The sequence below is a fragment of the Aulonocara sp. 'chitande type north' Nkhata Bay genome, linkage group LG5 (genome assembly GCF_057382095.1).
Source record: "Aulonocara sp. 'chitande type north' Nkhata Bay isolate Kocher_YH1m ecotype deep benthic linkage group LG5, A_spYH_male_GT1.1, whole genome shotgun sequence".
Lineage (NCBI taxonomy): Eukaryota > Metazoa > Chordata > Actinopteri > Cichliformes > Cichlidae > Aulonocara > Aulonocara sp. 'chitande type north' Nkhata Bay.
In genome coordinates this window covers 35,480,934-35,508,081 of record NC_141348.1, presented here as the reverse complement: position 1 = coordinate 35,508,081, position 27,148 = coordinate 35,480,934, and the positions used below count along the sequence as shown (strand labels likewise).

The window sequence follows — 27,148 nt, the reverse complement described above, 5'->3', positions numbered from 1 at the left end:
CAGAACATAAAGAGATGGCCTGACAGTGAAGTTCAGACTTTATTAAGCTTATACCCTTTCCCCTAACACTTGCTAACTTGGGCCTTCACACACAGCAAAGGGATATAGACAGAAAGTTAAGATGCTGAAACAAGATTACAAAAAAGTAAAAGAAAAAAACTAAGCTGCATCTACACAGTTGCTTTTTCCTCTTGCCTCAGGTAACATAATGGCCTTATAATGGGTGAGTAGTTTCTTGGGCTGGTCATAGTAGCTGGGCTTATCAACTTTTCTAGTTGAACCCCTGCCTTTCCATTTTCATCATGAAACACATGACATGCGATTTGAGCTGTGCTCTACACAACATCTATCTTGTTGGTTTTCCAGCTGTTCTATGCTGTGCTATTAAGTCAGGTTAGCATTCCTACTGCGAGAAGGAAAAAAAGCCCTTGAAGGTATGTAGCTACTGAGGGAGCTCTCCAGTGGGCATGTACTCTCTTTTTCACCAAAGCAGTACTAGGTCCTAATCTCACACCAGTTCCATGGGAAAGCCACACTTATCTATGTGTGTTAGCAGAAGCATGCCCCATTAAATTGCCTTGGATTTAAATGAGTGAAAATATCCCCCTAAACCCTGTCTATAATTGATTAGGGAACATCACTAATAGATCTTTCGCTGTTATGTTCTAACATAACAGCGAAAGATCTATTAGTGATGTTAAGCAAAACAGAGCCTTTGTATTCTCTGCTTGTGAGCAAAGGCCAGAGTGTCATGCTAGAATAGACTCCAAAAGCACTGTCTTCCATATCAGATCCCAGGCTGGGTTAATAATGTGGGGTCTGAAACCTAATTCTCCTATAACAGCTGGGGCCTCCCATCTTCTCACAATTAAGCAATGCGATTGCACTCCTCCCCAGGCCCCAGCGTATTCATTATTTGATTTGATTATTAGTCTGATTATCTCTGAGCTATTTATAAGTTTAGTTATACTGGAGTTCAGGAAGTTAAATGCAGTCACACAAAATAAATAATAATCATACGAGGGCACAGAAACAGAAGAAGCATGCTTGTGACAAAGATATTGTATCGGCTGTGATTATCACTAACAGTCCTTGTCCTGGTGCCCTCACTATTCTGTAACGTATGGGAAAATAATAAAATACTCCAGTTAGGTCCCAGCATTTATCTTTTAGGTTCAGCAATCTAATCAAATTATATGAATGTGCAATCTCTGTCTTTGCCATTATAGCTGCTTCATTAGTTTTAAGAACATGAACAGAGGATTCATTGAGAAAACGAAAGCATCCATTGCAAGCGCAGCTCACTCACTATGAAGACATTGATCTTACTTGACAGAAAATTGGCTTACTTCGTTTAAATGGTAGGGAAGATTTTCACATCTTTGTTTTTAATTCCTAATTATCTTTAATGGAGCAGGATCCACATGATTTAAAAATAATTACTGTAACAACAAAGAAAATTGTTTGAAACAGCTACAATATGTATTTAGTGGCATAACTCAGTGACTAATGTTGACACAATGGAAACCAAGTATTTATTCAACCCTTCAAATTATAGATGGACTTGTGGAAAAGAATTCTCGGTACACTTTAAGATTTGGAATATAATGGAGACTTGTAGATTTGGAGTACATCAATGGGATGTCTGAAAATGGTTTTCATATGTGAATCAGTGCTGTAGCTCTTAATGCAATGAAAGGCTGACTTGGCATACTTCTACATTCTGCAGTCAATTGGTGGAACGTCAGCTTAGCTTGAAATGTGTGTACTGAACTGACTTGAAAAGTTCAGCACAGCTGGATTTATATTCATAAATGCATTCTTATTTTCCCTGCAAGCGTGATGTTTCAACACTTGGTATTCTTACTTAGTATTCACCTCAGTCATGTCATCATTTAATCTTAATCTGTTTGTTTTTAGTTGCACCGCCCCTTATTGGTTTCTTGAGCCCAGACATGGCGACTGCCACTCTGTCTGGAAGTTGTCCTTTAACAGAAGAAAACCACAGTGTTCCCCTCCAACAGCTTTCGATGTTGGCATGTGTCCATCCTCTGAACATGAATACATGAGCTGCCTTTGTTTCTGTGGCCCTGTATCAGGTTACTAAGCAAGGCTGCACTGTGTGTTTAATAGAAATGTTATGCAGGAAAGGCCATGTGGCAGTCTTGAATATATGCTATGTACATCCGTAATGTGATACTCGTGAGTCCTCCTTAGAGTCACAGTTTGCCTTATTAGGCCGTCGTCTTGTGACTGCAACCAAACTAGCAAAAGAACTTGGAGATGGAAGAGATTCCTATGACTGGTGTCCTGGCTGGATACTGTATACATTACTGTACCTCTGGCTCAAGGATAGGGGCATGATGTACTTGCAGAGTCACAGGCCGTCATGGTTTAAGTGCTTTGCTGAGATGAAATACAGAACCTCAATTTATTATCTTCTGGCAGTAATACATGAGAACATACTCATTGCCTTTAATATCACTGTTTATATGAGACATCATAATTTGTTGCATCAGAAAGATGCTTCTGTTTTGGTCAGAGGGCATTAACAGCTTGGCTGATTGGTTAATTATAATGAGTAAGATTAAAAATGGGACTTTTTAGTCATTGGCTCATTCAGTCAATATGTTTACTTATATATGATATTTTATCCCCTGCCTTAGGACAGTAGTTAGAAAGATGTGCCTTCCTGTTACTCACTTGTAAGTGTTTCACAACAAGAATGAAAGTTTTATTGAATATGAAAAAGCCACACACACACACACACACACACACACACACACACACACACACAGCCTTAGAGTCTTAGATTATAGAGGCGTGGCAGTTGTAGTTTTCCAGTCAGTGGATTTTCCATAGAGAACGCGTGCCGGTGGAGAGACTTTTGACTTTATTGCTGGGACTCTGGGGAGCCACTTTGTTGCTGGTTGAGGGCTGTGTGTGTGAGCAGCACGGGTCTGTAGGGGATGAGCATGGGGCTTGGTGTCCATAAATCTTGCCCAGCACCCCTCCTTCTCTGACACCCTAACCCACCCTACCCTTTCACACACACTCAGAGGAGCAGACATTAAGGCCTGGAGGCCTTGCCAGACTTCCCATACATTCCCTTTAGCTTCTCTTAGCTTAACACTGACCTGCAGCACCCTGAACTAATCATAATGGATGTTAGATGACTTGAGGTGTTCACGCCCCCCCCCCCCCCCGACCTGACAGAATTTTAGGTCACTGAGCTGTGTAAGACCAGAGTAGACCACCCATGATGTAAGACGTTTAAATTACTTTGTGACTCAGTTTGCTCGAAAACACATGTATGATTAAAATCAGGCAATGGAGTAAAAAATAATTTCACTTGTTTTGCTACATAAAAGAAAAAAGAACTTCACTAATGTCACAACCTTGAAAAATATTTTCTCTCTATGCCCAATAAGTTTTAAACTCACAAAAACAAAACAAATGTTTCAAAAAAATTCAAAAAACAAGCTTTGTTTTTTAAAGAATGTCTTTATGACACAGAGAATACTATTCAAGATAGACCTGACAAATGTGTGATCAAATATTAAAACTCCTAACTATATACTATTACCAGAGGGATTTACCTTTTAGGCCATTTACTTGTTGTTGTTAGGCAAACAGATCAAAAGTTTTGAATATTTAACTAGAAAATGGATACTTAACGTTCCAGCCAAACAATTGTGCAGCATTCTTTAAAATCAGCTTGACTTAATCTTATTACTAAGCCAGTCCATCACAGTCAACAGTCAGCCTTATTTATTTTTTATAAATGGTGGAATTGCAAAAAATGTTGGCAGAGAAAACACCATTTTTAAAAAAAATTCTTAATAAAACAGGAATGCGGGAGGACAAAAACAGCTTGGTAAGAATTTTGTGTAGACTCTTTGTGGCTCGTGTTATTTGCTCAATTTGTTTAGTTTATTTGGCTTCAAAATGTGCTTTCTTCATGTAATATATGATGGTCTGGTGATTTTAAAATGATTTATTTGTAGAAGGTAGTCTGTTATCAACAGTAAAACAAGCGGGAATTAATCCCATGAAAGTCACGGTTGATACTGGGAAGTCCCGTGACGCTGTTTATGTGATTTAGCTAGTGTTGTCACTTGCCAACTTGAAATGCTTCCTAGCCATGAAACTCTCCAACAGGAGACTCCACTTTATTACATTAGATTTTATAGCCTTACACCTTTGCAGAACCCAGTGTTTGGCTGTGACTTTAAAGATCCTGTAAAACTCTCCTGAGCATGACTGTGAAGTTGGTGGTGATTGATTTGCTTTTTACTTAATATGCTGTTGTTGTTATCTCTTTACAGCTCCATCGACTGTATCTATAATGCACCAGGTGAGCCGTACTGTTGACAGCATCACCCTCTCCTGGTCCCAGCCCGACCAGCCTAATGGAGTCATCCTAGACTATGAACTGCGGTATTATGAGAAGGTACAGCTCATGCACATTCATTTGAACACACACTCTTTACTCGTACTCATAAAAATGAATTCAATTTCTTTTTTTCCCATTTTAGAATAAATAAATACAGTCACAGGATGCTTGGTTTGATATAAAAAATTCTAATCAGCCAAACACATGGCAGCAACACAGAACATTTAGGCGGAAGTTTAAACCAAACATCAGAATAGGGAAGAAAGTGAATTTAAGTGGCTCTGGATGTGGTGTGGTTGTTGATGCCAGACGGGCTGGTCTGAATTTTTCAGAAACTGCTGATGTACTGGAACTTTCCCACATAACCATCTCTAGGGTTTACAGAGAATGGTCAGAAAAAGAAAGTATCCAGCTCGCTGCAGTTCTCTGGGTTATACTGATGACCGAAGAGAATATCCAAACCTCTTTAAGCTATTGGGAAGGCAGTATCATCTCATTACAGCCAAGGTATGCAGAAGAGCATCTCTGAACGCAAATGTTGAACCTTGAACCATGGGCTATAGCAGAGGAAGACCACACAGGGTGGCACTCCTGTCAGCTAAGAACAGAAAACTGAGGCTACAATTTGCACAAACTCACCAAAACAGGACAATAAAAGATCTGAGAAATGTTGCCTGGTTTGATCAGTCTGAATTTCTGCCAGAATTTGGCATAAATAACATGAAAGCATGGGCCCATCCTGCCTGACATCAAAGGTTTAGGCTGCTGGTGGAGGTGTAATAATATGGGCACATTTCTGTTGCACACTTTAGAACTAACTGAGCGTAGTGTAAATGGCACAGCATGAGTCCAACTAGGTACTAGTAAGGTATATCTAATGGAGTGGTCAGTTAGTGTCATTTGTTAAGCTTTTTTTTGTTTGTTTGTTAATTTAAATTCAGAATGTCTGCCCACAGTAGATCATATAAAGCTTGTAGAAAGAGCTTGTCAAACCCTCTTTCATTTATAGAGAATGAGCAGACGTCACTGGGAAAGGAAGCCATGCTCAGGCCTGCAGTAACAGCCACTGGGGACTGATGCAGACTTGTGGTTAAAACAATGGTACACTGACTGCTGTAAAAATAGTTTTTAAGGGGCAGGCTCCACCAAATAGGCATACTTTCTCACAACAACGCTTGAAGTGAGAAACGTGCATTGATTTGAGCAGAACGTTCACTTAAATACATATAGCCATTCACAGACATAGCACACACACGTATTTGCACACACATAAGCAGCATTTGTCAAGCTTTTGTCTACATGCTGAGCCATTCTACTTTTGAGTATAATTCCTTTTTCTGACACTGCTGGAGAGAGCTGTCAAAACAATCATCTTGACCCCTGCTGTGACTCAGAAGTGTGCGCTGAGCACTGCATTGAAGGGAGCAGTTAAAAGAGTCTCTGCTCTCAAACCTGTCAGCTTTCGGGAGAGGAAGAGCGTGGTGGTGAAATACAACTCTGATCATCACAACGTATGGCTCAAAGAAGCCGACTGACCTAGAACTGCCACCAACTCTACCTTCTTAACTGCGGCTGTTGGAGCACTTTCAGTCATGCTTCTTCATTAAGCACTGCATTATTTTTGTGGTAGCAAATGATTGATATTAGTTCTCTTGAGGTTACCTTGAATTTAAAAGAAATGTAGAGAAGTCAGGAAATTTATCAGTGTTTTTTTTCCTCTGCACTGTTCCAGCTCCAAACATAGCAGGTACAATGTGATTAATATACACACAGTTTAAAACAACACAGCGTGATGAATGAAGATAAGAAAAATATACATATCTATATATATATTAAATTCCTTATAAGTGCTAGATGCTGCGCTTGTCGATACTATTGAATTATTTGTCTCTTCTGGGTTCTACTTTAAGAAGTAGTTCATAATTCTTATAAGACTGTTATTACTAATGTTCCCAAATTTAACATTTTGTTTTCTTTAACATGCTTTTTTCTTGCAGGACCAATCAGAATATAACTCTACCACTATCAGAAGCCAGACCAACACTGCAGTCATCCGCAGCCTCAAGCCAGGAAGCATCTACGTGTTCCAGGTCCGGGCCCGCACCGTAGCTGGGTTTGGACGTTACAGTGGCAAACTGTACTTCCAGACCATGACTGAGGGTGAGAATTCAGCCAATGTTCACCAGAGCACGCAGGGCTGTTATCACCTTTCATGCGTGGCCTGCCGACACACCATGTTGTATAGTATGAATTCAGACAGCTGCTGGAATGCGAAGGAAGCATGTTGTGGTGTAAACAATCCCAATACCCGAAACCATATAAGACAGGCCTTGAAGTCATATTCTTATTTCCATTGTCCTTTTTTCAGCAAGAGCAATCTTAAATATTTTATTCGTATAATAATTACTATCCTCCTTTTCAGCGCTGCAGATTTCTTTCCTTTGTGTTGTTAAACAGATTTCTTTATGAAAAGAAAAAATGTAGCTTTTTTGTTTTTAAGCTTTCAAGTCAAACACAAGGTACTGCGATACCTTATCTTTGTACTGCAATATAACTAAAGACGAAGAACATTTAGAAGACATCAGTGGAATTGTTTAATTTTAGAACCAAGCCTGGGTTTTCCCCCTCTGAACATCATATTTCCTGTGCCTGCGGTGCCGTCTTCAGCCTTTAATACAAATATCCTTGATGCCGTGCTAATGCTACAGGTATCAAACTGTCTCGTACCTGTAAATATTGTGTAAACATAGACTCTAACGTGTGTGTGTGTGTGTGTGTGTGTGTGTGTGTGTGTGTGTGTGTGTGTGTGTGTGTGTGTTTGAAAGAAGACGAAAGGAAAAATGACTAGCAAATGAAAAGTTAAACAGAAAAAACAGAAACTACTGTGCTTGTAACTATATTTTTGAAACTGGGGTTTCAAAAGAAAAGCACAGATGCTTTAATTAATTATTAAACTGTATTCACATCAAAGTTTAAAAAACAAATACAATTGTACAGAGAAATTATTACATCAGCGAATTCTCAGCAGAGTTCCAGCAACCTACATCAGCACACTATCAATCACTTGCACTAACTTTATTCTTGATGAATGATTGAAGACTCCAAAGAGTTTATTATATGTTATTAATGATTTAGGCAACACTTCTAGCCCCACACAACTTTGTAAATAATAAAAATAAATAATACAAACATGACGTAGTTGTAAATAACATCTTGGTGGTGAATATTGTTCATTAATAAATGTGTTTTTTTTTCTACTACCACCTACATTACATCGTATTATGAACTATTAACTATTACTAAAAAGCAGTGGGAAACTCACACACCCATTTGTCTGGAAGATTGCAAAGTTGTTTATCATTCGTGGTACTCAAGAAAAGAATCTGGCGCCGTGGCTGTGTGCACATTCAGTAGCTGGTTTCCCATTTTTGGCTGCCTGATCAGTCTGGGTCTCACCCAAACATGCTCTCTCTCACTTCACACACTTTCTGCCAGATGATTTGTCCATATCTGTGGCATCTGAACACATTCACTGTGCTTTGGAAAATGGTGCATGCAACCAGTCAAGATGCCAAAATGCTCATCGGTTCACCGAGCCGTATGTTTGTCTGTCACCCATTGCTCCCTCCATATGCAGTGGCTCAGACGCTTGCCCATATGTTTCAGCTTGTGACTCTGCGTGCGTGGGTGTGTGTATTTTTACATGACACATGTTTATCTGTGTTTATCTATATATCTTTTTTCTTTCTACAGCGGAATACAACACCAGCATTCAGGAGAAGCTGCCTCTCATCATTGGCTCAGCAGCTGCTGGGTTGGTGTTCCTCATCGCGGTGGTTGTCATCATCATCGTCTGTAATCGGTGAGTCAGTTCTGACACAGAGTTTATTAAACTGCTCGCTGATATAATGTCTGAACAGGCCTGCAACATGAGCACTTTTTATTTGTTGAGTTTTTATTAGTAAGCTTATTCGGGGTCATGGCTTCATAAATGTGATTTTGCAGCGATGAAAACAATTTGATTAACATATATTAATTCTTAATAAGTTTCAGTCTCGCAGCAGCAAAAATAATAAAATGTGCTTTAATAATAAAAGTCTGGATCTCTGAAATTAGAGCTCTTTGGATGCTCACACTCAGACGGTGCCAGAGGTTTATAATGCAAGATTAAGAATTCAGTTCTCATTATGGCCGCTTAAATTAAAAGTGTAGCCATCCACCTGTACAGCATTTTAATTCACAGAAGAATGGACAAGATAAATTTTTCAGTGTTCTATAGGAGATCTAACCCTTTTTTTTTTTTCTTTTTTTACTATGTAGGCAGGCTATTTTGCTTAGACATGTCACTGTCATAGATCGTGATGACATACTGTAGATCAGGGGTGTCAAACTCAAATACACAGTGGGCCAAAATTCAAAACTGGAACAAAGTTGCGGGCTAATGTTAATATTTATTGAAATATATTTATTCCTCCACATATAAGAATGAATCTTTTCTTATGGACTAAAACACGTTTTGCTGAAAAACTGAATATGGAACAAGCAAAGCTTAATACTAAACAATATATATATTAGCTGTATAATACCAGTAGGCCAGCTCTAATAGTAATTTGGTATGGCTTCGCGGGCCAAATGTAATTAGGCTGTGGGCCAAATTTGGCCCGCGGGCCAGAGTTTGACACCTATGCTGTAGATCATACAGTGCAAAAAAAAGGTAAAAAGAATCTGATCTGATGTGCCATATATTAAGTTAAGTCTGTAATACTAAAAACTAGCTCAGTGGCTAAAACTATGATACAGAAACAGAATTTAAAAAATTGCTTTTTCATCTAACCGAAGTATAATCTTGTTAGGGTTTTGTTTGTTTTGTTTTGAGCCAGAACTTAGGGTGGCGCTCTGAGATATCTGGTTATGGTGGTGCGCTTAGTTACAAGTTGGATTCATAAGCAGAAACGATGAAGTGCATACCTACAGTGCTAAGTAACAGATACTCGAGTCTTAGTAACAAAAAACTTGAGCACAAATTTCTTCGTTTTCTGTAGCTGAATTTGGGGATTTTAGCAGTCAATGAGGGATTAACTTGTTTTTGGCGAAAGCCTCAAGTATTTATTGGAAGATCTGTAGGAATTGGCAATACCTGATATTTTTGTATTTATTTATCTGTGAAGAAGACCTCTGTCATGTTCTGTTTGAAGAGTCTCTGTGATGTTACCGATTACTATACAAGCTTATCTAATTGAAAATTGAGATTTATGTGTTTACCAATAACCCCCACCCATGTTATCATTATATGAACTTGGGGAAGGAGGGAGAGACATGCAGATTCATGCAGTTGCCCAACTGTTGTGTACTGGAAAGAAAATCGAATTAGTACGACTGCGTAGCTGGATACTTTTCTCTGTACAGCAAAAGGCTTCTCTGCTCACCAAGTCCTGGCTTGCAGCAATCTCCTCAGTTTAGGTAGACCTGGGGTTGTTTGATTTGTTTCTCTCCTCCTCCCTGCTCCTTTTCCTTGAACCAGTGCTAGAGTTCTTTGTCTTTCCCCCAGGAGGCGTGGCTTTGACAGGGCAGATTCAGAATACACAGACAAGCTGCAGCACTACACCAGTGGCCACAGTGAGTAAACCACCACTCCTCTCTGCTTGCGGTCACCATTGTTTCCTCCTCCTGCACCAGACACACCTGTCTCCATGACTACCACGTCACATAGTCATCTCCATGGCTATCACTCAGACCTCATGCTGCCACACACACCTGTCTCCATGGCTACCACCTTGCATGCTGGTGTCCTTGGCTACAGCCCTGCACAGCACCCCATTATTTGCTCGTCCCCCACTTTGTTATTTGGATCTGCTCACTCAGAGCTTGGATTTAACCACATCAAAACCAGTGTTCCAAGTGTGTGCGTGCGTGCGTGTCTGTGTGTGCGTGTCTGTGTGTACTGTGAAACACATTTCATAGTTAACTAAATCCATTGTGCCAGAAATAGGTCAGTCTTTACTCACGTTAAGGCCATTAGCATGCTAATGCACGTGAGTCATTTGTCATTGTTAAAAAATTCAAAAGACTCTGAATGAATGAAATTACTCAATGATTTTCTTCGTTTTCAGGCAGTGCAATATCATAGGGACAATAATGCAGAGATAAATCTGTGAAAAAGGACTGAGTAATTTCACCACTGCTTCATCTAAGATCTTAAAGCTAATCTGTCTCTGTCCTGCATGATTGGAGAAACAGAGATCTGTTTTGAGCTCAAGTTTATGACCTAATCTAAATTTGTTTATTTTATTTTGTAATTACCACTCTGCTTCATCTTTTTTGTGTAAAATCCTCTGTGTGAAGAATTCTAGTTTAGTTCAGTTTCACTGAGCTAGTGAAAGGCGTGGGTATTTCACAGCTATTAACATCAGAAGCCAGTGTGCCTTTGTGCATTCTGTCCTCACACCAGTCACAGTTCAGACTTCTGCCCTTGCTCTTGGTGGTCTTTGCCATCGCATGAAGGTGGTCTGTTAAACAGTGCTACAGCTTGGGAAGAGATTTTAGGGTTTAGTAAATGGGGTGGGGGGTTTCCTGGTAAGATCGTCTCCATCTGTTCGTCTCTGCACCGTGTTTCTTCAGCGTTGTGTGCCAGGTTTTGAGGCAGTCTGCTAGCTCGGCTAGCTCTGCAGTGGACCATTAGTTCAGTATCCATTCAAATAGCCTCTGGCTTGATGTGTAGGTATGAGCTTAATAATCGGATTTAAAACTTGGGACACTTAAGTCCCTGAATGCTTAAAAGCCACCTTAAGCCAATTTACCTGGCACTAGGGCTTAGGATAGCCAATTTATTTCTTGGAGTGGGGCTAAGCAATTCTGATATATGGTCCAGGTTTCTTTCCTGGGTGTTAATGGCACTATGACTCACAGGAGATTATACATATATATTTTAACCTGCCTTATCATAGGACTGGAGGTACCATGTCCTTGCTGCCTGAATAGCCATGCACGATAGCCATGAGGCACTACTTATAACCTCTATTTGTAACTACACTACTGCTTCCATCTTTCAACCTTCATCGCTTGAATGTCACGCCAGAAATCCCATAATTGTACAGGAGTGTGTGAATGCAAGGTGAATTGCTTGTTAATGTGCCTCACTGCATTTGGCTGTCAAGCCACAGCAGTGTAAGCATGACCACAGGAATCAAATATTATAGCTGTACTTTCCTTTTTTACAAGTGACTCCAGGAATGAAGATTTATATTGATCCGTTCACATATGAGGATCCCAATGAGGCTGTGAGGGAGTTTGCGAAGGAGATTGATATATCCTGTGTGAAGATTGAACAGGTCATTGGTGCAGGTAATGGAAAAATCTGACTGAAACGTGGCCAGAATACGACGCAATGTTTGCTGAATTCTAAATAGCAGTTGATGCAAACTTTAATTAAACAATTTTTTCTATGCAACCTCTTTGCAGGGGAGTTTGGGGAGGTGTGCAGTGGCAACCTAAAGCTTCCAGGTAAACGGGAGATGTTTGTGGCGATAAAAACACTGAAGTCTGGCTACACAGAGAAGCAACGGCGAGACTTCTTAAGCGAGGCCAGTATCATGGGCCAGTTTGACCATCCTAATGTGATTCATCTGGAAGGTGTGGTCACCAAGAGCAGTCCCGTTATGATCATCACTGAGTTCATGGAAAATGGATCTCTGGACACTTTCCTCAGAGTAAGTGACTACATGTTTGCATTATTTAGCCTGGGTCTCATCCGTGATAGATTTTTTTTTGTCTCAATATTGCGCCTGTGATTTAGTCTTCTTCTACAAATTTTAATTTATGTGGTCTACATAGTACTAAATGAGATAATTATTGCACTGATTTATGTTTTCTGCTAGTTGCATGGTTAGCCGTATATTAATAATGACAAACTGGCAGTGAGTCAGACTGACTTATGAAACTGAAAGCTCTTTATTGCAGCTGTTTTGCTAACAGTAACATTAACTTCACACACTGACAAGATGAACTGCTTCACTGCTTTGAATCTTAGAGGTCTCAATTCAGGGCTTTTCTTGTGACAAGCCTAAAAACTGATGTGATGGTATTAGCAGAATGAGTTTTTTGACAACAGTGTCTGTTACACTAGACAACTGCTGTTTCCTGCTAACTACCTGTCAAAAACTGACAAGAGGCAATCACCCCTACTATGACAAGAGCATATTATTATCAAGAAAACAAGGTTTTCATTTTTTTTTTTTTTAATTTTAGTTGCTATGCCAGATCACGGAATTAATGCTAATTAGCTTCACTTCAGTAAATTTACCTCCAATGGTTGTTGAAGAAATGCACAGTTGTCAGTTTGAATTTTTTTAGCATCTCCTGATTATTAATGCACTGTTAATTACAGTTTGTGAAGTTCTTCTCAAAATGTAAAATTGCAGCTTTTGCATTTTGTAAGTAGGATGGTTTTCAGATTGCAGTGTTAATATGAAAACATGAATCATTCAGTCATATTAGTTTGCTGGTTATTTAGATGCATCACAACCAAGAATACTAAATGGTATTTGCACATAGACACGTGCACGCAAACGCACACTGACAGTTACACAAGTACTTCTCAAATAATTTGATGTCATTTATGCACTCGTTTAGTCTTAGTTCAAGGAAATATTATTCATAAAATCTCTCCAGTATAGTCAGTGAGTTACAGTGTTAAAATTGTTCTCATCAATCATGCATCTCACACACACTGAATGTGTGTTCACCCCAGCACTAACATTTTTTACTCCGAGTTTCTCTTCAAAGTGAAACCAATAATAAATATAGAAGCATTTTAAGGTAGACTGCAGCACTGTCTGTGTGCTTTTCTATTTTTCTTGTCTTTACTTGTGTTTACTCTTTCTACTTAATATGCTGCAATGTGTATGGATGCACATACATATCAGACTATGGATACAAAGACCCTCCCACCAACCACTCCTTGACAAGAAATAAGGATTGCTCCCAAGATTTTTAATTTTCATAATCTTAACCAGAGAAGGATATTAGAATGAGGCAGGCATGCTCTGCCATTTACAACCCCCATAAATAATTAAGATACTTTGCTAGAGTTAAAATGAGATGTCAGATGTTTAAAAATGATACTGGATATGAGATGAGATATCAGACAAACCTTTACCATCTGTCTTGGGATGTGAGTGAAATAAAAATGCATCTTAGACTAGTAGATTTGTATATTTTATATGGATTAATCTAGCCTTATTGCTTAATTTCCATTTTCTCAGTGAACACCAGAACCACTGCCTTTCTTCTTTGTTTCCCATGGTATTTTTGGTTAATTATTAACTACCAGAGAACAGTCTCTATCTCTTTAAATGATATCCTCCAGTTTAGCTTTCCTAGGCCATGACTTAAGAAACAAACATCCAAGCTCCTGTCAGTATACTGCTCAGACTGGTTTCAAAATCTTTCTTTGCATTCTGCCTCTGACCTCTGAGAGGGAAAGGATCGTCTCTTTTTGGAATTTGATCTTGTGGCTCATGGTGTTTGTGTATATTTAGATCTTTGCTAAACATATTTGACAGCACATTGTACTCAAAGCAACAGGGAACGCCTGCAACGCCTCATGGTGACAGTTTATGACAACAGTTGCTGACAGTGTCAAAGCCTCCGAACATGGTTTGTGTCTTCTCTGAGGTGATTGGTGGGCGGTTGTTTAAATGGTCACTGCAGTGAGCTGCCTGCAGGAGGACTGTCTCCCCTGCTGCCTTCTGCAGCAAACCTGCAGCAAGGTAGAGAAAGGAATAGATCGATCAAGGCTGGGGGTTGTGTCTGCAGCTCAATATGAGGTGAGAAAGTACAAAAAATGAAATTCTGTCTCTAATGTGAAACACTGCTTTCATATTAGTCACACTAGACCTTCATTCACAAATTCATGGGTATTACTTCCAGTTAGTCTGACCCCAAAGACTTTGGATGAATCTTTCCAATTAAAGTATATGCAAACATAGCTTTCAGATGAGGTGGCACTGTGTATTTGTGAGAAAAGTTTCATGAATAATGCATTCTGCTTAATTGCTGTGGTAGACAAGGAGGAGCAGCTTGACGTGAGGAGAAGCATCCACTCGGCTAATGAGCAGCAAAGTGTTTGAAAGAAAAATGGGCTAGAGGAATTTGGCTGTGCTCTGGGCCTTGTTTGCCTGCCCTTCCAATTCCACTTCTTAGCCTTTTTGTCTGTTCACACCCGGCTCTGAGCTCCCATGCACCATCCTGTGGAATCTTTTGTTTTCCAGGCAACGTGGTGGGTGGTGGGGAGAGTGCAGGTGTGCACAGTTGGAGTCACAGCTGCACCACTGCTCCAGACGCTCCCCACGTATGGGGTAAAGCCCTAACCAAACCAGGGCGGGGAACAGCTGTAGACTGCCAGCCAGACCTAGCTTAGTCCTGCCCGTCCGTGCTGAGCAGAGTTGGACAAACCCAAACATTGTCTTCCATGTGTTTTGTTAAAGGAAAGCCAATACGTTATAGTAACTTTCTACGCTGACATTATGGGCTCGGGTTTCAGGCAGATCTATACATGTTTTTTTTCTATATATAATCTAACTATATTAAACTAAAGTGTGGATTTGTAGCACATTTTTAGCAGAGTGTGTGGAAGAGTTAAAAGAAAGAAAATGACATTATTAACATTTTCATCTCTGAAAAAAGAATGTTTAAATTGTATGCAACAAAATAAAAGCTCTAAGCATAAAAAATGTGACATTACAACACCACTGCTCTTCATCACCAGTGGTGCTTGAAATGTCACATTTTATTTGGTGCATCAAATAGATAATGCCTATAGTGTATGAGCACAGCACCATGTCCCTTTTGGATGTATTTTTAGGTATAGTCTTTTTGAGTCTCAAGCTGGACACAACATTTTTTTTTAAGTTTAATAAAAAGTTTAAGGCAAGACAGTGAAAGTTTTTTTTTTTTTTTAATATTAAACCATGACTGATGATCCCGAAAACACAATTTTTAAACTTGGTTGAGAATTAACAAATCTAAAGATGAATTTGCACTGATGGTCTAACTGTATGCACATATTGTCCTGCTGTGAACCAGAATTTCTCCTCTTTATGAACCCCTCCGTGCAATACGTGGTTGTAATTCAATACATCTCTTTTACAGCAAAACGATGGGCAGTTCACAGTGATCCAGCTTGTTGGTATGCTACGCGGCATCGCCTCGGGCATGAAATACCTTGCCGACATGAATTATGTGCACCGTGACCTTGCTGCCCGAAACATCCTGGTCAACAGCAACCTTGTGTGCAAGGTGTCAGACTTCGGCCTTTCACGCTTCCTCGAGGATGATACGTCGGATCCTACTTACACTAGCGCTTTGGTATGAAAGAATCAAGTCTTCCCTTCACCTAATGAGACACGAGACACACAAGCAGTCAATTAAACTGTGTCTTCTAAATGATTTACATGATTTTGCAAATGACCACGTGGCTTCCATTCGTCTGCTGCTGGCAGAAAGTTTTATAGGTTATTTTAAGGGTTAAGTCAAGCTCTGGCGTGCATACTACAGTGCACTCCCAGACTGCTTTCCCTATCAAGACAAATATCACCCCTTCACCTGTTCTTTACTTCCTCTCTCTCCAGTATTTCATGTACCACACTTTCCTCCCAGGGGTTTTGTTATATCCATCTCCCAGTTTGGATTACCATCAGCATTGTTGCCATGAACAGTGTCTCTCTCCGGAGCCAGGACACTGTGACGGTCAGGTTTCGGTCTTGCGTCTTTTGCTGAGGTTGTGCCCTTTGTGTTCACAGGGAGGGAAGATCCCTATCCGATGGACTGCACCCGAAGCTATCCAGTACAGAAAGTTCACCTCTGCTAGTGATGTGTGGAGCTATGGGATTGTCATGTGGGAAGTCATGTCCTACGGAGAGAGGCCTTACTGGGACATGACTAATCAAGATGTATGTATTTAATTTTTGCTGAAATAATTTTTAAATTGGCTGTTCTTAATTCTTTAGACAAAGTTCCCCTTGAAACATTTTAAATGAGGCCTTACTACGGGTACATTTTGGGTGTCTGAGTTTCATTACAGCCTCAAATTCCTTAGAGAGGCATTTTGCCATCGTATCTGCTTTCCCTTAGCTAAACAGCAGCTTTCACACATGGGCTTTATATGAAAATTTCCCCGCACTCGCCACAGAGACATAATCAGATCATTTGAAATGCACAGCCCTGCTCAGTGGACAATTTCTGCTCTTGACTGGAGCCTCCATTTTCTATCTCCCTCTGGGTAGTGGATGGGAGAGCAAATTATGGGGAGAGAGATAATGAAAATAGTTTCAAATTGAAAGTGAGAACACTAATGTGCTAAGAGGGACTGAGGACCTCAACAGTTATCTTATTAGCAGCTCCAGATAGTGTTTCTGCTCCATCGGGGTCCTCGTTTGGAGGTCTCATGAATGAGATTAATCTGGGTCTGAATGGAGCTTCTTTAATGGTCCTGATAATGAGCAGGGGATTGGGCATCCTTGTCACAAGTGTCCTCTGAGTTGTTTCACTCTGTTAGCCGTGCACCACCTCTGTGTTCTCCCTCGACCAACAACATCCATGGCACACGTCAGACACATATTTAAGGTGGCTTAATGGGGAGAAAGCATTAAATACATTTTAAAGGCCGGAGATTAAGTCACTGTTGGCAGAGTGTAAGGGGAAATGTGAAGTTGTTGGAATAAGGTTTATGTTCCTACTGACCTAACTAGAGTTTCACACCTCTTCAAAATCGGAATTAACATAGTGAGTTCTGTACAAAAATATTCCACATATATTATATATATATGGAATAACTGTAATTAAAAGTAATTTAAATATTTCAGCCATTACTTTGCACACTAATGCACAAAGTAATGGCTGTAGCAGTTCACTGCTTAACGGATGTTTTCATTTAATCAGAAATGAAAGCATCAGCGCCGGGATTTAGTTGTGTTAGATGTGGCTGTGATGAATTTTTACTGTGGATGGAGCATTACTCTATAAAGCTAAGATAATAATAATTAATAACTGTATTTGTAAGGGAAATATTGAGAATTCTTTTTTTAGGCGTGGGATACTACATCGTTAAAAAATTTAATTTATTTAATTTCCCAATAAAAAGCAGCTGCTTCTTATAACTTTTCAAAGTTTTATGAGCCATTATTTTGGCACTCTGAACAAAGATACTTTTCTTTTTCTCTAAGTCTTAGAAATATCACTAAATACATGTAAAGTTTACCAAAAAATAAAAATGTAAATCTTTTTTGTTTTTCCTTTTCCTACCTTACATGATTTTATTTTCAAAAGCACTGCTGCAATTAACAATCTAATAACGTAATGTATCATAATATATTGTCAGATAAACATCCATACTTTCAAATGTAGCCCATGTAATTCAGTATTTTAAACTATCATATTGTTATTTATAATTAAGGAAAGATGTCTTCACATCTTCCAGAATTGGCTCTTAAATCTCTTCTCCCTAAAAATCAGTTTCCTCCTTGTAGAGCCTCATAGCGGCCCTTAGAAATCTTTGTCTCCCCCTGCAGGTCATCAATGCCATTGAGCAGGACTACCGGCTTCCCCCGCCCATGGACTGTCCCAGTGCCCTTCACCAGCTCATGTTGGACTGCTGGCAGAAGGACCGCAACAACCGGCCCAAGTTCAGCCAGATTGTTAACAACCTTGACAAGATGATCCGTAATCCTAACACACTGAAGGCGATGACCCCTTTATCTTCAGGGTGAGTGAAAAACAGATTGAGTGAAAAACAGATTTTGTCAATGATAGAATATAAGCATCAGAGTCTTTCTCCATAAAAAGACTCTGTCTCTCTAAATTCGTCCTCTTGCTACAGTGTCATCCACAGCACCGTCAACTTTTGTCTCTTGTTTCCCATGGCGCCGAGCGGTTATGTAAATTAAAGCCTTGGTTTGATAGATCAGATCCTTCCCACGAATGCTTCAGGCAAATCCTCGATTGAAGCACTTTCAAAATTTTCAAAACATTTGAAGCGTTTCTGCTCTGGGTGTTAGTTTCCTTTGAGAGCCAGGGTTTACTGATTTCCATTATCCCCGTCTGTAGTTTAGTTTGTGGTGAACTGCAGGACCAAGGGCCAAATTTTCCACATAGACTGAGTGAATATATTGGCTCCCTGAAGCCTATCACTTCATTTGGAAAATACCCTTTATGAGGAATCACTTTGAAAAATATTGGTTCATGGATAAGGCCGGTGGGATTTTTGGAAGTTCCGTCTCAAATTTTGAAAATGTAATGTAATAATTCATCTTTGAATCATACCCAGGTGGTCTAGACTGGCTTTGATGTTCAAGCTGCCATTTTGTATTATCGTTGTTCTTAACGGGCCCTGCTTGTGTCCCCTTCAGTGTTCATCTCCCTCTCCTGGACCGCAGCATCCCAGACTTCTCCAGCTTCAGCACTGTGGATGAGTGGCTGGATGCCATCAAGATGGGCCAGTATAAAGACAGCTTTGCCAATGAGGACTTCACTACATTTGATGTGGTGTCTCAGATGACCATGGAGTAAGTGCTGATGATTGCTGGTATTCTGGATACGATAAGGAAAAAGGGGGAAAAAAAGATCACAAGAAGTGGGTTTGCTGAGTCTCATATATACCTAAAACTTGAACGAGCACCAGACTCTGCCTCTGGCCTGTTCGAAAAGACGCAAGCACTGCATGCAATTAGCAGATTGTAATAATGCAGTTGCAAGGCTGAACCATCGGCACAATAGCTCAGAGCTATAAAATCAGCCTTTATTCTCTGCCATGTGTTCAGCAGGCCTCTCTTTGACCTCACTTTAAAGATTAAGAGGAAACATCAGAATGTGGGGTCAGTTTCATGAAATACTAGGAGAACAATTACCCCAAACATATAAAATAGAATCTTGTTAAGAGTGCCACATGTAGAGAAATTGATTTAAAAAAAAATGCTGTCAGTGTATAACAGTATCACATGCCTGACATTGTTTCACAGAAATGTTGAGCTTCAGTTCTTTTGAAGAAAACAGATGGTAATGGGTAATTCAACAACTTTGATTACTGCTGAGACTTAGCAGTAGAAGAAAGAAAACTAATTATTTTATGGATAAGAAACACATTATAAGCAAGCGATATTTGGGGCCGAAGCCTTGAGACAATGTGGGACTGGATATTTCAGCGGGAACTCATGATCTTTGTAACGGATGTTCTCTATGGTAGACTTTAGTGAAAAACATGTTGCGATTTTGGCATTGTATACATTCGATTTAGTGGTGAGAGACAGCCAGAAGACTTCCTTTACAAAAAAACAACTGACGTTCAAGCTTTATTTTTGTTTTATTTCTGTGTCTTGTCAAAACCATTCGTGCTTTCGTTCGATTACTGTCAAACCGTTTTTCATACATGTGTTTTTTTCAGTTGTAATGCTTGTGTCATGTCTTATGCTGTCATATTATACTGTGATATGTGGCGATATGTTGCTACCAATTTCTGACTTTTTTGGCAAATGCCCGTTTGTCTTTTACATGCATATTGTGGGTGGATGGAAAGATTGAAAGATAGATGGAATAATAGGTCGTGAAAGACTGTTTTATAGCCTGTGGTAACATCAGCCTAACATCTGCTTCTGTCTGTACTTCCAGTGACATCCTGAGGGTTGGTGTGACGTTAGCAGGCCATCAAAAGAAGATCTTGAATAGTGTCCAGATGATGCGGGCACAGATGAACCAGATCCAGTCGGTGGAGGTTTGACCCTCCCAAGTGGAGCAGAGGGAAAAATAAGGCGGTTGGGATGCAGGGCTCTGGGTGCAGAGGATGGAGTTGATGTTTTTTTTTTCTTTTCTTTTTTTTTCCATGTGACAATGTGTCTGGTCTTCCCACCAGACTGCCATTCATCTCCCATTCCCTTTTCCACTTCCCTCCGTGCTCCTCCTATCCCCTTACCCTGACTCTCCCTCCATCCTTGGGATCAGCTGTGGAGAGTTAGGAATACAAAAGTCCTTGTGAAGAAGCATCAGACCGCCCACAGCCAAACCACCTTTAGAGCCAGAAACATGGGAGGTTAGACGTGACCAGCAACGCATTTTTTTCAATCTTCCACCTTTTTTCATTGATGTTGTTTTATTTTATTTTATTTTATTTTTTGGTTTGCTTGTTCTGATAATTTTTTAAAGAATTTTTTAAAGAAAAAAAAAAGAAGAAAAACTGAAAAAGGAAAGGAGTTTATCTAAATTTATAGATGATATAAGGTTGAACACTAGATGAACTGAGTAGGAAAGCTACCCTTTAAAAGGGCAACAAAAAAGAACACAAGGAAGAGTTGAGGAGACTGCTCTCGACAAGGCCTGGATTTTGTTTTTTTGTTTTTGTTTTTAATTTTGGACATTGTTCAAAAACACAGAAATTCTCTGTGGTTTTCAGAAAGGCAAGGTGTGGAGGAGACTAGGTGATCCGATGTGTACACCCAACTGTTTCCCCGGGAAAGATGATATAAAAGAGTGAACTAGACAACTTTTGCCACAGACAATGTCAAAACCACTTTCAATCAGACTGATAAACAGTGAAATCAACACTGAAGAAAAAGGAAAAAAAAAAAATCTCATTGCAAGTAATTTTCTATATTGTGTGATATTTTGTGATGAAGACTCCCTCTCACCATGCTTCCTCTCACTAAAGAAAATTTAAGTGTTTTTTTCCTCACAGCCTGCCAAATAGAAGTATTTTGCACCCCAATCATGATCCTGTACTGTACATATCAAATGCACATGACCTGCCATAAAACGATGACTCAGAGATAGCTATTGTAATTAAACTGTTCAGGAGCAGAAGAACTGATTGCAAAGGCGGTGGGCTTGAGTTTATTTTCTTGATTTTTTTTTTTTTTTTTTTTTAAAGCAAACTGAATACCTGTGTAGTCATACAAAAAGAGACAGGTTATACATTAGAATCCACGTGCATTAAGTCTCTGTTAAAGCTTCCTCACTCATGTTCATCTCCGGTGCTGTGTGTCCGCATGTGCACATGCATAACACATGCACAAAGAAGCAGTCGCTCCCGAAACGTCGGGACTTGTTTGATAGCATGCTGAGTGAGTGGTTAATTTCACAGTGCTTTGATTTGCTGCAATTACTAGAACTCTGTTTGGTAAGAGCTTAGATTTGACACACTTTACAGAGTGTAATGCGTCTGCATTATATTCGGTCTTCTTCTGCCAGTTTTCCTTTTCTAAACAAATTCGTACATTTTTCTTCCTCGCGCACACAATCCGAATCGTGAATGGACTTTTCAGCGAGATGTTGACTGAATGGAAAAACATGCAATGCGTTGTATTAATTTCTCTATTGGTATCAATGAACTGCTATTATTACTTTAAGATTTTTTTTCTGCACTGAGTCTACTGTGTGACTCCAACAAAACACTCTGGATCTTCCATAAATGCTTTGAAATTATTTTTGAATCATGTTGGTGCACAAAACCATGTAGATAAATGGCAATTTCATGTAACAGGCCTTGGCTTTATTTAATAGACAGTATATGCATTTATTTTATGGTTTCCTGTGAAAGGTACTGTCTAATGAGTTCAGAGCACTCAGTCATTGTTTGTGTTGTGGTCAGTAACCCGTTGGAAGGGTTATGGGGGGAAAGATGGAGTGTATAGCAATGCAGTCATTCTCCAGCGATGGTGAATGTTGAATCAGACAGGGGTTTATGTACACAGCCACTAAATGTTATCAGCAGTGGAGAGCTCCCACTGAGCTGCGCTCTGAGACCTGACAGCCAGACATGGATGTCCAGCTGTGAGCCATCGGTCAGATGTGTCTGGTCACAGCGGGGCAGCCGCACCCTGATCACTGCTGCTCTGTCCAGGCACTGATTCCTTCCCCGTCCTCTTGATCACAGACATGCCTGTGGGCCACCTGTCTGCCGCTTCCACTGATCTCCACACAGTCGGCTTCCAACAGTTGTCCGGTTTCATCTCGGCGATTTTAAAAGAATCTACAGCAGCAGGCGAACTGCCACTCATGAGTGGGGCAGTTGTGTCATGTCTTGTCCTAATGCTGCATGCCACTGAGTATGAGAGAAAGATTCCTCGGGACCGGACAATGCTTCCATGTTTGCTTGCACCAAATCCTCAGATGTAGACAGGAGTTCCCAAGACAGCTTTAGCACCAAAGCCCCTCTTAAAGAAAGTGAGAAACCTCAGTTACTGCTCCACTGTTGTTCTACCTTTCATTATCCCTGCCTGTCCAGAGAATTTAAGGCCAACAGTGGATGGTGGGATTTTCATTCTTTTTCTGCCCTACGCTCTGCTTGGTTATTTTCATCTGCGGTACAACACATCGAACAAATATTTCCCTGGAAGCTTTTCATAACATATGAAACTGAAGGAGGAGACTCATGAGCTGTTAAGTCATAGCTGAGAAGTGAGTGAGAAGTGATGCTGTGACCTAAATGCCACTGATGCCAACATGTAGTCTTCTTTTTTTTTTTCCTGAGTTTTGATTATCTTCCCTTTCCATTTCCCAATACTTAACAGCTCATCAGTTTTATTTAGTTGAGGCTGTACGCTCTCATGGTACAGCAAATATGCTGTCGTCAGGAAAAACACTTAAGAAATTAGACTCGAGTATACACAAGGCTGGTGAGGTTTCGCTCCAGCCCCATTAAAGCTCATTCAGATGCTTGTCCTTGGATGCTGCCAAGACTGTGAGTTATTAATCAAGCAATTATCCTTGACGTTAGCTTCAAGGAAGTACCTAAAACAGGGTGGGCGGACATGCCGCAGTGGTGGAATAGTGCTGAAATTATTCAAATTTCTTTTGGTCCATACTGTCTGTACTTCTTGCAGCTTAGAGAATTCTTTTTCTGAAAGTTTGGTTTTATTTTATTTTTCATTTCATATATTGGAGTTTAAATCTTTTGTTTGAATTTGGAGTGTTTGGAAATGCAGCATGAAGTGTCTGCTCTATGTATCTTATGATTCTCGTGGCACAAAAAAAATATTGTTGCAGATCAGAGCAGTGACCAGCGAGCTCGTATGTTCAACTTCTAGGCTATTGAAAAATGTATAGAAAATGAATTAGTGATTCAGCTAGTGCAGTTTTTATGACAGGCATGTTTCTAAAAGAATTTTCACTCAATGTGATTATTCTTTTATTGCCTCTGAAATCAGACTGAATATTTCATTTAAATGAAATTACTTTTCCATTTTTGTAAATGGTTTTCACAGTTCAGAAGTACAGTAGTATATATCACAATATTCAATCACTTGGAAATTTGATGACTTGTAAATACAGAAGGGTCTTTGTGCTCTTTATTTTATTCACTTACTTATTTTTTCTTTCAGAGCAGTTGCTTTTTACCATTCACCTCCCCCCCAAAAAACAGCATGTATGAGTACCTCAACAGGTGTAGTCTTACCGCAGCAAAAATACGGCATCTACACATGCAGGCTCCAGTTTCCCTTGTTTTCCTCTGGGTAGTAAAGTAGATGCAGTGTGGTGGTGATGCCAGTGATGGTTTCACACATTTTGTCTCTGCATTTTTCAGAGAAACATCTTGTACTTTCTCCTTTTACATCTGTGAAGAAAAGTAAAACCACTCAGCTCTGTCCTCACCGTGTGCCAATTTTTTGAAGGACGAAGAAAAACCGTTAAGCCTCAGTGTTACAGTTACGTGACCGTGTGCATAAACACGAGCTGTGCCAGCAACTGGGCTGCATATGGACGCCACCTTACTACAGTTTGGTCAGACCTTGAAGTCTAGCTCCTGTTGTGGCAGAAAATGGCTCCTCTTTAATGGCTGCAGACTGAAGTACCAGAGCGCCCTCTACTGCCGTGGTGGTCAATTGTATCTCATTGGGGTGACATTTTCAGGTCCAAGTAGTTTGCGAATGCTGCAGCAGCCAGATTACCAGTGTTTAGGACATTTCAGAAAGCTTCTGCTGATGGACAAATGCTGGCTGCTGCTCAGAGCAGGCCTGAGTCTTTCGCTCAGTTCAACAAGCTTTTCTTCCAGTATGGCATCCTGTCACTTGTGTTGCCTTCTGTTTCTCTCACCCTACCCCAGTCTCTCACTCCACCACTACCACTCTGGCTGTTGGTTAGTGCAGTCAGGGTATCTCTGTGTGCTCCTCTGGTCTGTTAAAGCCTATATTATAGACCAGTGTTGGTTCAGACCACTGTGACTGATGTGGGAGATCCTGTATTTCTGTATAAATGTATATTGACTGTAACCCTGTGAATGATGTAACAATTTCATTATTTGTAATATTGTCATTGGTTTATTTTCTAAAAATGGAAAGCCCAACTTGACTCTCCTCAATAAAAAAAAAACACAAAGAAAAAAAAACATCTGTAATAAAAAGAAAATGTCGATAAGGTTTTTTTTTTCATTATTTATTGATTTTAAATATCATCATCATCAGCATTTTTAATGTCTGTTTTACAGTGTTTATCTAAAAATATGTGGTGTCACAAACATGAGTGGATTCTGGCTGTGGCACTGCCAGACAGATAATTACTGGTTAAGTCATTTTTTTAAGGATATTTTTTAAGTTTACATGTAATAAAAATGTGTCTCTGTGGCAATAGTCTAGTCAGCTGGCATTTAATTTAATCAAGTAAAAAGCAGCTACAAATAAATGCTGTAAGTAAATATATATATTTATTTTTATATATATATTATACTTTTTATATTTATATTTTACTTTACTATTATTTCTTTTGCAATTTAAAAGAATGTCAAATCACTCAAAACCTAGTCACTTGAAATGCCGAGGATTTCTTTTTCCTAGCATTAGATACAATTCTTATTAAAATTAAATATTAATCTAGAAAAGCAAAATGTGGTATTTTAGGTTAACATTATGTTTGATACTTATTTGCCTTTCAAAAATTGCCCAATAACATAAATTATTAGAGTAAATGTAAAAAAGAAAATAAAAAATAAAAAACAATTTGAAAGCTAAGCCGGGTGACACTTTTGAAAACACCTAAGGCATACTGCCACAAGGAAGCTAGTGCACTGAGGGGGAAAAACAGCCGAAAAGAGCAGGTAAGAAAACTTCAGCTTTCATTTGTTTTTACCCCGATGATATATATATTTTTTAAAGTCATGGCTGACAAACCCAAAGCAAAACCTTAGTAATACATGAGACATTTAGTCATAATGAAAAGGAAAAGCTCAATTAAGCTGTTGCTATGGCTAGCTTGCTTACATTCAACAGCTAACATGGGGTTTGTTTGTGTTCTACATCGTTTTTTAAGTGTACTGCATGGTGGCCCCATCTACCCATGACAGAGCAGGCATGTAGATGGGTGAAAGATTAAAGAAAAAGCTAACAGAAGTTTCTTAGTAAGGGATTGGGCCACAGCATGCTGTCAGGAAATCTTTGTTAAGCCATTGTATTTACAACTTCCTGGAACTTCTAGTGGAGATGCCATTAATCCATTCACACTGCATTATCAGATGAAACAGAAATCTTTAGCATATGATTCACATAATGTTCACAGATCATTCAGGGAATTGGCAATCTGGAAGAGACCACTCTCATCAGGATAAGAGTTTCATCAGAGTACAACAGAGCCCCAGGATGCCCTCACTGTAGGTGCAAAGGATCTTTTTCTCACTCTCTCTTTTTTTTGCTTTAATATTCCACCTGTTAGTGTTTTTAATTCCTTTGAAATACAAGGTTCAAATCATCATAAGCTTCATTTTCCCCTTGTGCATGCAATATTTGGATTTGTGGCAATATTTTTTGCTGGGTTACGCAGCCTAAAAGGACAAAAAAACTGATTCATAAAAAATCATTTATTTGGTTTGGTCTGCTTAGTTGTTGCTTTCTGTTTTTGCTCAATAGAGTGCTGTTTTTATGTTGAGAATTCTAACATTTAAAATGCCTGACTGGGTGTTTTATGAAAAAAGAAAACTGTAAGAGAAGGGTTATTTAACCTTCAGTGGTACAAGTCCTACTCTGATGGGATTTATTTGAGCTCACAATGAGCTATCCTAAAAAGAAAGGGGGGAAAAAAGTCCCGCAGGAAATAATTCAAATTCCTACAGTTTAAAAATTAAATCTTCTGTAGTAACTTCACCAATGCTAAAAGCATGGCTAAAGATTTAGTAAATGCTTTCATGTTCAGAAATGTCGCATTGCATACACATCAAAATGGACTTAGTCTCAAAAGCACCTGCAAATCCAGAGATGATTATTTTAGGTCAAATTAAACATTTAAGTTAGCATCACTTCTCTCAGTGTATGCCCGGAGCCTTCCTACTGCACATTGTTCTGTGGTTTTGTGTCAGAAGTGATTTGACCAACAGCGCTGCCATCTCTCCACAGCTCCGTTTCTTGACTGTAGGTCAGGCTCCTTTCACCTTGCTCAGAGAATTTTGAAACCTCATTAGCAGCCGACGCGTGAAAGGCTGGAGACCTCGACCTGACCCGCTGGAGAATGGCGTGTGTGTTAAACGGTTTACCCCATGAGGAGTAGGGGAGAGGTTCAGGAGTTCAGTGGAGGGGGGTACACCCAACCCTTTTCAACTGCTACCCTTGACCACCCATAATTTCTTCCACTTGGTTATACCTTGATGACTCTGGGCCCAGCACAGTCCAGCATTGGAACAAATTGATAGATTTTTTTTTCTCTGAGCGGGGAAGAACATACAGTACACTTGCAAAAGTGGGTGCAAAGAAGATTATAGGTTTTTACGTGAGTGACGGTAGCATTTTTATA

At 39.6% G+C, this 27,148-nt stretch overlaps 1 protein-coding gene across 4 annotated transcripts in view; it reads left to right on the top strand.

Annotated features, from left to right (window-relative positions):
• Nucleotides 1–24,988, top strand: part of ephb2b (eph receptor B2b) — a 126,104-nt gene extending 101,116 nt beyond the window's left edge. The window contains exons 6-16 of one of the 4 annotated variants that reach the window (XM_086293209.1): nt 4,329–4,453; nt 6,394–6,556; nt 8,150–8,258; nt 9,948–10,012; nt 11,624–11,737; nt 11,855–12,102; nt 15,545–15,760; nt 16,195–16,344; nt 17,962–18,155; nt 18,799–18,954; nt 20,054–24,988. In XM_086293209.1, the coding sequence (XP_086149335.1) occupies nt 4,329–4,453; nt 6,394–6,556; nt 8,150–8,258; nt 9,948–10,012; nt 11,624–11,737; nt 11,855–12,102; nt 15,545–15,760; nt 16,195–16,344; nt 17,962–18,155; nt 18,799–18,954; nt 20,054–20,162 (1,649 nt within the window). In that variant the 3' untranslated portion in view covers nt 20,163–24,988. Of the gene's footprint in view, nt 1–4,328; nt 4,454–6,393; nt 6,557–8,149; nt 8,259–9,944; nt 10,013–11,614; nt 11,738–11,854; nt 12,103–15,544; nt 15,761–16,194; nt 16,345–17,961; nt 18,156–18,798; nt 18,955–20,053 lie in introns of all 4 variants that reach the window. The other 3 variants (XM_086293207.1, XM_086293208.1, XM_086293206.1) reach the window with 3 other exon arrangements.
• Nucleotides 24,989–27,148: the final 2,160 nt, after the last annotated feature.